At 44.5% G+C, this 13,488-nt stretch overlaps 1 protein-coding gene across 2 annotated transcripts in view; it reads left to right on the plus strand.

Annotated features, from left to right (window-relative positions):
- Window positions 1-13,488, plus strand: part of SLC13A3 (solute carrier family 13 member 3) — a 93,641-nt gene that overhangs the window by 43,045 nt on the left and 37,108 nt on the right. The window contains exons 3-4 of one of the 2 annotated variants that reach the window (XM_028499070.2): window positions 4,395-4,660; window positions 7,336-7,496. In XM_028499070.2, the coding sequence (XP_028354871.1) occupies window positions 4,425-4,660; window positions 7,336-7,496 (397 nt within the window). In that variant the 5' untranslated portion in view covers window positions 4,395-4,424. Of the gene's footprint in view, window positions 1-4,394; window positions 4,661-7,335; window positions 7,497-13,488 lie in introns of those variants that run through there. The other variant, XM_007115546.4, reaches the window with a different exon arrangement.

A 13,488-nucleotide genomic window follows, 5' to 3' on the forward strand; every position in this document is an offset into this window, starting at 1 on the left:
GCTTCTGCCACACAAGGAGCCAGGACATGGCCTTCTACTTAAAACTTGGCTCCATCTCTAGGAAGCTGTGTGTCTTCAGATTAGTCACTTGACCTCTCTGAGCTATGAAAACTGTCTCTAGCTTATATTCGGGTCCATTTGTGGACTCACAGGGTCCAAGCCCTAAGAAGACCTTGCTGGCCAAATTTGCTTTTTTGTGGTCTGAACCTTTGGATTCATTGGCTTCCCGGGTGGTCCCTGAAACTCCACTGGCAGAACGTGGGCATTCCAGAAGCTTCTGTAAATGGGATGCTGTTTGTTGTGCTGCCACTTTCCTGCATCTTTGTTTGCTGTACTAGGAGTACCTGGGTTGGGTCTGCCCCTTTGTTTGCCTCTGTGGAACCCTGGAACGATGCCTTTTGGCTCCAAGCACCCATTGAGACAAAGAGGTCCTTTTCTATAACAGATGCAGCGCAGGATCTCAGCTGCCTGGGAAACCCCAGTTTGGGGTTCTAGAAATATGCCTGACACCTATCTGTTGCCTCTCTGGTCTCAGTGTTCATATCCGTAAAGCAGGGGGCTTGGCAATGGTCTGACTGTCCTCCATTGAATTCCTGGATCAGGGAGGTATTAGGTTTGCCAGGGTGGGTGGGACGGAGGGAGCGAACAGGGGGCCCAGTAGAGAGCTCCTCATCCCACTTCTCGCAGGAAAACTCCTTTTAACTAAATTTTACTCTCAGGGTTTGTCTGTTTTATATTGTGATTCAATATACAATTTTGCTTGGACAAAGAGCTGGAAGTTATAAATACTTATAAATCTGTGATTATCTAAGATCTCTTATCCCTGATATGTAGGAATCTGCCTGGTATAGGAACCAAAAAGATGTTAGGAAATCAAAACGTAGGCAATTTTTAGTCGTGGTATTTGATTCCATATTATTGCTTTTGCTTTCGATCTGTAAAGTGTGTGTCCAATAATCTGACCTCTTAAAATATTTGTTTCAAGTGGTGTTGATTTGTTTTACAATTATTCTTCCCTGACTCCAAGAACTCAAAACTGTGAGAACTAATAAATGAATTCAGCAAAGTAGCAGGATACAAAGTCAACACACAAAAATCAGTTGCATTTCTATACAATCTAAAAAGGAAATTAAGAAAATAATTCATTTACAACAGTATCAAAAAGGATAAAATACTTAGGAATTAACCAAGGAGGTGAAAGACATGTACAATGAAAACTACAAAACATGGCTGAAAGAAATGAAAGACATAAATACAGATCTTCCTCAACTTGTAATGGGGTTACATCCCAATAAACACATTGTAAATTGAAAATATCATAAGTCAAAAATGCATTTGATACACCTAACCTACTCAACATCATAGTTTAGCCTAGCCTATCTTAAATGTGCTCACTTACATTAGCCTACAGTTGGGCAAAAATCATCTAACACAAAGCCTATTTTATAATCAAGTGTTGAATATCTCATGTAATTTATTGAATGCTGTACTGAAAGTGAAGAGCGGAATGGTTGCCTGGGTACAGAATGCTTGTAAGTATATCGGTTGTTTACCCTCATGATGGTGTGGTTGGCTGGGAGCTGAGGCTCGCTGCCACTGCCCAGCATCAGGAGAGAGGATCAGACTGCATATTGCTAGCCTGGAAAAAGATCAAACTTCAAAATTCTACTGAATGCATATCACTTTTGCACCATCATAAAGTTTAAAAAATCGTTAAGTTGAACCATCAGAAATAGGGGACTGACTGTAAGTGGAAACATATCTTGTGTTCATGGGTTGGAAAACTTAATATTGTTAAAATATCAATACTACCCAAAGTGTTCTAAAGAGTCAGTGCAATCCTTATCAAAACCCCAATGGTTTTTTTTTGTGTGGAAATAGAAAACCCATCCTACAATTCATGTGGAATCTCAAGGGACCCCAAATAGCCAAAACAATCTTGAAAAAGAACAAAGCTGGAGGACTCAGAAGTTTTCCTGATTTCAAAACTTACTACAAAGCTGCAGTAATCAGAACAGTGTGGTACTGGCAAAAAGACAGATATAAACCAATGGAACAGAATAGAAAGCCCAGAAATAAACCCTCACGTGTATGGTCAAATGATTTTTGGAGAGGGTCCCAAGAGCATTCAATGGGGAAAGGACAATCTTTTCACCAAATTGTGCTGGGAAAACTAGATATTCATATGCAAAAGAATGAAGTTAGACCTTTATCTAACATCACATACAAAAATGAACTCAATGTGCTCATGATCTAAACATAAGACCTAAAAGTATAAAAATCTAAGAAGAAAACATAAGACAAAAACTTCAGGACATTGGATTTGGCAATGATTCCTTGGATATGACACCAAAGGCACAGGCAACAGAAGAAAAAATAGACAAATGGGAAAAGAGGATTTCTTTTACAAAAATTCCCTCCGCAAGAGACTTTTTGTAGGTCTGTAAATTGCATGAGAGAATGTAAACACTGGTACAAAAGCTAAGGCACTTGGGAAATGGAAATTCTCCAATGTTGGGTGTGTTAAGCAGAGTCTCAGGTTGTGTTTTCAAGATTTGGAAATGGATGTAGGTGTGTCTTATAGTCTTCCCTTTCTCAGTAAGGGACAACCTCATTCTTCCATTGAGGTCAACAACTAGAATTACCCTGGGCTTCTCTCTTTGCCTTACACATCATAACAGATCCTTGGCAAAGCTAGCTTAGAAATAGATCCAGAATTTGAAGACTTCTCATTACCTACACTGCTCCCATCAGACCCTAGCTGCCAGTATCTGTTGCTTGGATTATTGCCAAAGCCATCTCATTGGTCTCCCTGGACCATTGGACCTTGCCCCTTTAGATGGATTAACTAATCATAGTGTCTGCACATAGTTTGATGCCTGTCCTGTGTACCTGAGGATATGTTCTATTAGGATGGTGCTTGTTAGGATAGAATTCAGTTCAGTGTGCTGTGGAAACTGAATAAAGTCAACAAAACCTACTATGAGTAAGAAGTAAGAAGAATAAATGGCACTAGACAGCACCAAATCCAAGAAATAGTCCGTGTTCACTGGAACATGCAAGATCATTGCCTTGAGAGAATATAAGAAAGCAAGGTCAGGGCAGTAGGCAGTTTTATTTAAATAGTGACTATGGGAATAATAAGACACTATTTGTTATGGATCCTGTGGGACACTGATGTTATCAGAAGATGTTACCATTACTGCGCTCTTGTTTCATCAGCAGGTGAATAGTTTTACAGGTTTTGACAAATGTACAAACCCATGTAACCACCACCCCAATCGAGGTCTAGAACATTTCTGTGACCCCAGTAGTTTCCTTTGCAGCTCCCCGCCGCAAAACACAAACATCTTAACCCCAGCCTTGGCAACCACAGATCCGTTTTGTTTTGAATCTTTGAAATTGCATTGTCAACCTGAATGCATAGATTCTAGCATTCAGCTGATAACAGCTGTGGGGTACTTGGTTAAGAGAGTTGGCTCTGGAGGCAGATTGTCTTGTTTTCACAACCATTGCCTTGCTACTGACCTCCTGGAATCTCAGTTTCCCAATCGACCAAATGGTCATAATAATTATACGTACTTCACTGGGATTTTGTGAGGAATAAACAATAGCTGGTACCTACGAGCCCAATAGATATCAGTTATTATTATTACTATTTATAGAGTGGGTGCCAAGTGTTGGACATTGTGCTAAATGCCGTGTGTGGATGCGGCACTTGCTACTGGTGCTCTGTCCACATCCTTGTTGGCCGTTACCATTCTGCACATGCCAATAGCTTCTTGCAGAGGCCTGGATGCTCTGTGTGAACTTGTTATCTGGCTGCTGCACAGGGCAGGTCAAAGTGCTGGAGAGTTAACGCTCCCATGAGCAGCCCTCAACCAGTGATGACCAAGAGCTGGCAGATAAATAGCCAGCTTCCTTGCCTCCCAGGGGGACTACTCTGAGGCATGATCTACACTGTCTTCTAGGGTCCCCATCAAGATTGAGCCCCAGCTGCCCTCCGTAGTAACCTTCTTGTTAATACACTGTCTTGGCGTCCTTCTCTGTTTCACTTCCTCACTGCCCTTCCAGAACTTTCTGAGATTCCCTGTCGAGCAAACTACTTTTCCCTCTCATGCTCATCTCAGGATCTACTTCTAAGACAATGGGGTATTTCATTTTATTGTCAAACAATCCTATAAAATGGACAGATATAGCTTCCCCATTTTATAGTTGAGCAAAATGAGGCTCAGATAGGTGACACCACCAGCTCAAAGTCTGAGCCTTGGGCACGTACCCTCTCCACTGCCTCCCCGAGGAATGGGCCCTGGTGGGCCCTGCCCCAGGACCTCTCCTCTCTCTGCCACCCCAAGCTCTGCTGACCCTCCTGGGCCTGCATCTCCCCCCTGCAGGAAGGTCGCTGCCTGTTCGTCATCCTGCTCATGGCGGTGTACTGGTGCACAGAGGCCCTGCCCCTCTCAGTGACGGCCTTGCTTCCCATCATCCTCTTCCCCTTCCTGGGCATCCTGCCCTCCAACATGGTCTGCGCCCAGTACTTCCTGGACACCAACTTCCTCTTCCTCAGCGGTCTGATCATGGCCAGCGCCATCGAGGAGTGGAACCTGCACCGGAGAATTGCCCTCAAGGTCCTGATGCTCACTGGGGTGCAGCCGGCCAGGTAAGGCCAGGTAATGGGTCCAGCCCAGAGGTGGCGAGGCAGAAGGACCACAGCTCTTGGAGCCCAAACCCACTCTTCCTGCTCTGGTCATCCAGGGCAACAAACTCATCATGTCCCACCATCCACTTGTTTATTCATTTCTCAAATACTTAATGAGCCGCTCTGTGTGCCAGACACAGTGCTAGGCCCTTGGGCAGTTCTCGAAAGTACGTAAGAATCACATGGGAATCAGTTGAAATGCTGGTTCCCAGACCTCACACCCAGGGATTCCTGTCCAGTAGTTTTAGAGGGGGCCATGTTAGCGGTTTGACTCAGACTACTTGGGGCTGAATCCCACCCTTCCTGCTCTGGGAGGTGACTTAGCCTCTCTTTGCCTCTAAAATGATGATACAGTAGCTTGGACCTGCACAGTAAATGCTGGCTCTTATCATCCTGGTTTTCTATTTACCAGCCAAGGTGACATGGTGGGTGGGGAGTGGATGGAAAGATGGCCTTGGAGAGGCAGGGAGGTAGGGTCCATTCCTAAGGGCCTCGGGCCCCCTAGCTAGGATTCCAACTTTTATTTTAAGATGATTGAATGGCCTTTAAAATAACGTCATTGTTGTTCTTTTAATCTTTTTTCTTTTTTTTTTTTGCAATTTGTTGAATCTTAAGGATTCCTTCCCAGTAAAGTTTTTAAATGCATAAAGCACAACACACAGGATTTAAAACAACAACCACAACAATTACAGCAAAATGCACTTATCCAAACAATTTTTAAAAACCACACAAATTTGTGATAGAATACTATATGAACTTCTTTATTAACACAATAAATGATGAGATCTAGCAACAGCCTCATAACTGTAGTTTTGAGGCAGTTCTGACTGTCAATGATATTCCAAGATATCTCAACTGTTATAATGTGATATGGAAGTGTCTGTGATCTTTATTGGTAACCAACTCCCCTTCTAATAGAGAAAAACTTTTTAAAATTTATTTATTTATTTATTTATTTTGGGCTGCATTGAGTCTTCGTTGCTGCACGCGGGCTTTCTTTAGTTGTGGTGAGCGGGGGCTACTCTTCGTTGTGGTGTGCAGGCTTCTCACTGTGGTGGCTTCTCTTGTTGTGGAGCACAGGCTCTAGGCGCGCGGGCCTCAGTAGTTGTGGCATGCAGGCTCTAGAGTACAGGCTCAGTAGTTGTGGCTCACAGGCTTAGTTGCTCCGCGACATGTGGGATCTTCCTGGACCAGGGCTCGAACCCGTGTCCCCTGCATTGGCAGGTGGATTCTTAACCACTGCACCACCAGGGAAGTCCTCCCCTTCTAATAATACTGAACTTTTTTGCCTATGTTTATCACTGAAGGAAATATTTAATTTCTATTAGATGTTAGTAAAATAGAGGTGTATTTTCCCCTATCATGTCCATTCTGAATTATATCCATGGCCCCCCTGGTTATCAGTCTCTGCTTTAAAGAATTCTAAGCTGGGGAGTGACATGACCAGATTTGCATTTTTTAAAAATTCCTCTTGGCTGCCATGTGGGGATCAGATGAAGGTGAGAAGCTGGATGCAGCCCAGGTAAGAGACTGTTCTGGGGATCCAGACGAGAGATAGTGCCACCTTGGACTAGGGTGGTGGCAATGGAGATGGACTGAATGGATAGGTTTGAGAGCTCTTTTTGTGGTGGGGATGGGGGTGGCGATGAGGGAGAAGGAGGTTCTGAATAACTCATGATTTTCTAGCGTCTGCTCTGGGCCAGGCATTCTGCTAGGCTCTGTAGCTGTTTCCTCATGGAGGAACTGTCATTCCTATGGGAGAGATTCCATCTATAGAACTGATCCCAACACAGAGCAGAATTTAATACTTAAGGGACACATGGTGCAATATGAGCACACGAGAGATATAGGGTGACTTCTTGGAGGAGGTTACATTTGGCCTTGAAGAATGGATGAGGCTGCTGTCAAACATGTTTTCAAGTTACAACAATGAAAACAGTATGACACTAGTTCAGAAATAGATTTTTAAAACACAGAATAAATAATCTGGAAGAAATCTAAATCTGTGGGAAAGGGAAGGATTCAAGAAGTGGTGGGTGTTGGAATAATTTGTGTATTCTTTAGGAAAAATTCTACTTAGATCCGACTTTGTTCTATACAACTAAATAAATTCCAGGTGGATTAAGAGTTCAATGTAAAGAAAAGCAAATCACTAAACTTAGATTCCTGTTGGTGGGAGGGACCAAGCAACGGCAGGCAGGCAGGACATCAAGGTGTGTTTGGGAGCTGGTGAGAAACTCAGCAGAGCCTGAGCAGGGGTGCCTGGGAGAAGTGGGAAGGGAAGGGGGAGAGAGGAGGCTGGGAAGCCCACTTAGGGTGAAACAGTGTAGAGTCTTGGTGCCAAACCAAGACACCTTTATTCTGCAATGGGAGCCATCCAGGATTTGTGGGCAAAGGAGAGAAAATTTCAGGGTTGGTGTGTCTTTAGAACCATTTTACCTTGGGCACCTGAGGTCAGTTCACTTACATACACTGAGTCAGTTTCCTTAGATCTAGAATAAGCGTGGTGAATGGATTTGGTTTCCACTTGGTCACTAGCTTGTCCTCTCTGGGCCTTAACTTTTCATGTGTAAACAAGTGAGATACAAACCAGAGGCCCCAGTTCTAGATCTGCCTCTAACTCCCTCTGTTCCCAGGCTCATCCTAGGGATGATGGTGACCACCTCCTTTCTGTCCATGTGGCTGAGCAACACGGCCTCCACTGCCATGATGCTGCCCATCGCCAGCGCCATCCTGAAGAGTCTCTTTGGCCAGGAGGTTCGTAAAGACCTCAGCTGGGAGAGTGAAGAGAAAGCAGGTGAGTCTGTGGGAAGGGACTGGGAGGAACTTCACCAAGGTGGAAGCGTGGGAGTGGGGACATCCAGAGGGTGTTGGGGAAGGCCAAGGGGATGCACTTATTGAGCACCTACTGTGTGCCAAGTTTAATAATAATAACTGAGAATTCACTAAGTCAAACCATGGTACCTTTTTAAAAAATTTGCATTTATTGAGCATTTACTATGTACTAAGCAATGAGTTAAACACTTTACATACATTAACTCCTTGGCCTCTCGAAACAGCCTCATGAAGTAGGTACTATGCAACTTAAAACAACGATGAGATTTATTTCAATGAGATTTTGGCAAAAATAAGAAAGCTGGATAGTGCCCAGTGTTGGCAGGAATGGGAGCCACTGGAACTCTGTGTGCTGCTAGACAGTGTGGACAGTCAGCCTTTCTTAAGGGTATTCTACAAATATTTAATCAAATTAAGAGTGCGTATACCCTGGAACCCAGAAGTTTGGCCCTGAATGCAAGTGCTAAAGGCATTCTGACACAGGTTCATGAGGAGACACGTATGACCATGTTTAGTGCAGCATTCCCTGTGGTATGCTGGCTAGGGTTCGGGTTCGGGTTAGGTTTAGGGCTGTGGTATGGCCACCATCGCCAGTAAAGGAGGAGATTGAGTGTGCTGGGTGCACGTCACTGAGCACTATGCTGCTTTTAGGAACAAAGAATTAGAGGGACACATAGTTCTATAAATAAATCTCATAAAACCTAGCGGTGATTGGAAAAGCCAGAAGGAGATATAGAACACAATATCGTTATGTAAATTAAAAATACTCACAAAAGACAAAACGTTTGCAAGAACATAAACAAAGGAAAAGCTACACATTAAACGCATCCCAGTGGTTGCTCTGGGAAGGATGGGATTGGGAAATGGGGATAAAAGGGACCAAATTAATAAATAAAACAAAAAGAGTGGCCTTGTGCAACAGATAGTGAGAACGTGCCATGAAATGAGGGATTGGATTCACTTAAATCTCTGAAATTGTGTTCTAAAGAAAACAAAACACAAGTAGCTGCCATGTTTTTAAGTGACTAAATGAGAGCTCAGAGAGGGGAACTGACTTCTCCAAGTCACACAGCGAGCAAATGGTAGACCCCATCTTTGCACCCAGGCAGTCTGGCTGCAGAGCCCACTCTCTTCCCCATGAAATCAGCTGCATCAGTGAGAATTCTTTTGGCTGCAGGTAAAAGGATGCCTGTCTGCCAGTGACTTAATGAACAAGGGTTTATTTTCCTCAAATGTCAAAAAGTCAGAAAAGGGCAGTTCCAGGGTCATTTCAGAGGCACAAGGATGTCAGTGTTGTTCACTGGTATCTCTGTGATTCCCTTGGTCTTTCCCTCATGGTTGCAAAATGGCTGCCACATCCGTCTGCTTTAAAACATCTTTCTTTACACACATGTATTTTAAAAGGAAGTTTTAAATTGGTATATATGCGGGCAGAGATTGCAGTATTAATTCTTCCTTTGTTCTTTTAGTAATAGAACCCCTACCTGGGCACATGCTTGTGCAGAGAAAAGACTGAATGTCTCAGCTTCCCTTGTGATTAGATGTGGTCATGTGACCAAGATTAGCCAATGGGGTATGAGTGGGAATGGTGTGTGCAGCTTCTGAGTACTGCCCTTCCTGCTTTCTACTCCTGCTGGTTGGGATGTGAATAGGATGGTGCAGATGAGAGATGCTACCTAGGACCCAAAGATGGAAGGTGCGTGTTGAGAGAGGGGATCGTAGATCTGCTGCAGTAGCTTTGGATCATTTACTCCAGTGAACACAGCATTTTCCACAAAACCATGGGCTTTGTGTGCTAGTTATATTTTTTCGAATATGCATGAAAATAAATATATATCTGTTAAAAATCTAAATATTGATCCATGTGCCACCTATGTTAATCTTACTTACTGTGGTATGGGTATTTCCCCATCATGCAGTAAAGGGTCTTGATTATTTTATTTCCATGACAGCCCTGAAAGCTAGAAATGATTATAAGTACTTTACAGGCGAGGTTTAGAGAGGTGAAGAATCAATCATAGTGTTGGTAAAATAGTAGAGCCGGGATCTATGCAAGGTCAAAGTCTTCCACATGGAAGGGAAGAGATGTTCTATAGCAGGGGTTGGCAAACTTTTTCTGTAAATGACAAGACAGTAAAATATGTTTTGCTGGCCACTTGGTCACAACTACTCAAACTCTGCCCTTGCAGGGAGAAAGCGTCCATAGACGATATGTAAATGAGTGGGCGTGGCTGTGTTCCAATGAAATTTTACTTGTGGGTGCTGAAATTAAAATTTTGTAGGGCTTCCCTGGTGGCGCAGTGGTTGAGAATCCACCTGCCGATGCAGGGGACATGGGTTCGTGCCCCGGTCCGGGAAGATCCCACATGCTGCGGAGCGGCTGGGCCCGTGAGCCATGGCCACTGAGCCTGTGCTCCGCAACGGGAGAGGCCACAACAGTGAGTGGCCCGCGTACCACAAAAAAAACCCAAAAAAACAAAACAAACAAATAAAATTTTGTAAAATTTTTACATCACAAAATATTATTCTTCTACTGATTTTAGCCATCCACTTAAAAATGTGAAAACTGCAGCTGGCAGGCAGCAGGCCAGATTCAGCCCGTGGACCATAGTCTGCAGATCCCTAGTATTCCTTAGTAGGAGCCTAGTCTTGGCTTTGTCAGCTTTCAAAGTGTTTCCCCTGAGTCTTGGGGCTCCAAGAGAATACCTCATAGTCACCTTGGGGTGGCAGCAAGCAGTTAACTCTGCTCTCTCATTTCAACCGGGCTGCCCCCACTTCACATACTTTATACCCTGAGCTTCCAAGTAACAATCACCGATGTTTTCTGAGTACTTACTTTTATGCAAGGTCTCATCTAAGGGCCTTACATCTGAATGACGTGGAGCTAGCTTTGACCTCATTCAGAGCAATGGAAATGGAGGAAGAAATTTAAAAAGTGGTTAAAGTAGTCCCCAAGGTCACATAATTCCAAAACAGCAGCTCTGGTATTTTGAATCCAGGTTGGTTGACTTTAGCGCCTGTACTCTTAACCTCTGTTGTTCTGCCTCCCATAGAAGATGTTTTTTCTAAGAGTTTAGTGGCAAAAAAAAAAAAAAAAAAAAGTGTGAAAGCCAATTCCCTCATTATATGAAAGAAGTTGAAAAACCCGAGACTCGGGAAGGGGAAGGGACTTGCCCAAGGTCACACACAGCGTCATGCGAAATCCAGAGTCTTTTCCCGTACGCTGCAGGATGTCAGGAGGCAGGAGACCCTGGGAGGCTGGGGCAGACCCCTGCTTTCAAAGGCGGCGGGATCAGAGAGCGGGGATTAGTTAATGATCAGCCCCAAGACCTAAAACGGGTAATTCCAGTGCAAAGAGATATGTTCTCTTTCATCTAGTTTCTGTGCTCTGTCCTGGTGGCAGGAGGTAAGGACAGGAGTGGAGGGAGTGGAGACTCTGTTTATGGGCCAGGATAGGGGCGAGGAGGCTCCTGGAGGCATTAAGTCCCTGAGGGACACCCAGAGCAGCAACTATAAGGATGATGTGAGCTACCATTTCCTGAAGACCCACCCTATGCCAGACACTGTGCTAAATTTTTCATACCCATTAGCTCATTTAATCTTCATGACAGTACTATGAAGTAGATGACACCCATTTTACAGACGAAGAGACTGAGGGTCAGAGAGGCAAAATGTTTTGCCCAAAGCAACATGGTGAGTTAGTTACTGAGCTTTGTCTGAATCTGGAATCTGTGCTTACAAGCCAGAACAAGATAGAGCCTGGGGCAGGGCAGGGCTCGCTGGACAAGACCCTGGGGATCCTCAGCCTTGGAGGTCAGCCCTGCTGCTTCTCTTCAGTTCTTTTACACACTCTGCTCCTTGCACTGCCTGGGGGACCAGGGCCACATGGGTGGTGGCTTCTCCTTCTACATGCATGTTCTTATTAGATCCTCCACTTCAGCCCTGCAAGGGTGGCCCTATCATCATGCCCATTTTACAGAGGAGGAAACTGATGCACAGAGTGGTGAAGTATTTGCCCAAAGTCCCTCAGCCAGTAAGAGGCCCACTTGGCTTTTGAATCTAAACTCTACCACTCTTCCCCCTCCTTTTTTCTGCCCAAAGAAAGCTAGGTTGCCACCCATGCCTTTCCTTTAGGAATGCCCAAGATGCTGTCATTCCAAAAGCAATCTTGTAAGCTGAGTTAAGCATTGCCCTCCTCTTCCCTCTTCATTCATGAGGCTGGGAGAGGGGTCTTCTTCCTGAGGCTCTTCTCTCATCTGTAAAATGAGGACAAAACCACCCATTTCATACATATCGTTGTGAGGCTTACATGAGAAATGAGAGCCTGGCACATAGACATGGTTAATACGTGGCAGTTATACAATTGCTATTATGTAAAAACCACTATAAGAGTTCCAGGAATTGGAAAGAGTGGGTAATAAGACCCTGCACCTTGATTCAGGTTGAAGTTTCCTATGACTGCTCGTTGAGAAGGATTTGTTTATTACCTGTCTCCTCCATGGACTCCAAGTTCCATGGGAGCTTGTGTCAATCTTTCTCATTGCTATGAACTATAGTATTGTTCACCTAGAACACTGTTTGGCACATAGTAGATAATCAATAAGTGTGTGAAATAAATAAACAAACCAGTTACTGAACTGTTCTACACCTGTTTCCTCATATGTAAAATGGGGATATTAATCCTTACCACCCAGGTAGTTGTGAGAACTAAGTAAATTAATGGATGTAAAACTGCCTATCCTGGGGACCTTTGACTTCCCCTGGGGTGCTGTTTACCTAATCTGATACAAGAACTCTTTCCTGAGAGCCTTCTGTGTGCCAGACTTCAAGAACATTTCAGTCATACCGGGGAGGTTCAATTAGAGTTATCTGTTCCAGGTCACAGCCAGGTGGGTGCCTTTGGAGGTGGGGTGAGATTCAAGGGGTGGGGAATCAGTAGTCCTGGGAACAAGCCCGGCTCTGCCATTAACCCAGTGGGTCATCTTGATCCCACGCTTCCCCCATGTCTCCGGGCCTCAGTTTCCCGAGGTGTAAAGAGGAAGGTAATAACCCCTGCCCAGCTCTCCCAGTCTGTTCTGAGGCTGCTGTAAGATTACAAATGTGAAAGTTCTCAGTTCCCCCACCCGATATAAACTCAGAGATTGTTATTATTTGAATAAGATCTTACATAAGCACCAAGCTCCTAACCAGCCTGTGATTTCTGGACCCAGGGAAGTCAGAACCTTTGGAGACTTTGGCCTGTTTTCGTGTGGTCACTTGGGTCACCGTGGTCACAGGAAGTACGGGGATGACCCGGAATAAATGGTTAAGAGTAGCTGAGCTGCTAGGGGCTGAGTAGCACCTTGGTTTTCCAAGTTTTTTTCAACTTCATCTTCACTGGTTTTATCATCATCATTAGAAAAAAATAATGCTTGGTATCAAATTTTTTCACATTACTCATTTGCATAAAGAAAAAGTGAAACTCCCTCCTTCCTAATTTTAATTGCTACAGATAATTACTGTTCATAGCCGTGTGTGTATGAATGGCTTCCTCTGCCTCGTCTATAGCACGTACAGTTTTGTATCAGGGCTCTCCAACTCCGATGCTGGCAGCAACTAGCTTCCATGGCTGAGAAAAGCGGACAGGTGAGGACTGTGGCAAACTGGTGAGCACTCACCCCCTCTAAGGTCATGGGCAGCCACTGGAGGCTTCAGTTCCCCATCTCTAACTTCAGGGGAGTCTTCTCAACCCTGCCTGCCCAAAAGAATGACCTATACAGAGCTTTTAAAAATACTGAGTCCCCAGAGCCTCTAAACCAGAGCCTCCAGGGTGGGACCTGGGCATTCTCAGCAAATTCCAATGTTCATCCAGGGCTGAGGAAGGTGGCCTATTGTTATACCCGAGAGGCTGGTGAGCTCTGCGGACATCTGATGCTGCTTGACAGCCATTCCCAACCCGGGTGAGAAGGGTACAG

Source organism: Physeter macrocephalus, chromosome 14 (assembly GCF_002837175.3).
Source record: "Physeter macrocephalus isolate SW-GA chromosome 14, ASM283717v5, whole genome shotgun sequence".
Taxonomy (NCBI): domain Eukaryota; kingdom Metazoa; phylum Chordata; class Mammalia; order Artiodactyla; family Physeteridae; genus Physeter; species Physeter macrocephalus.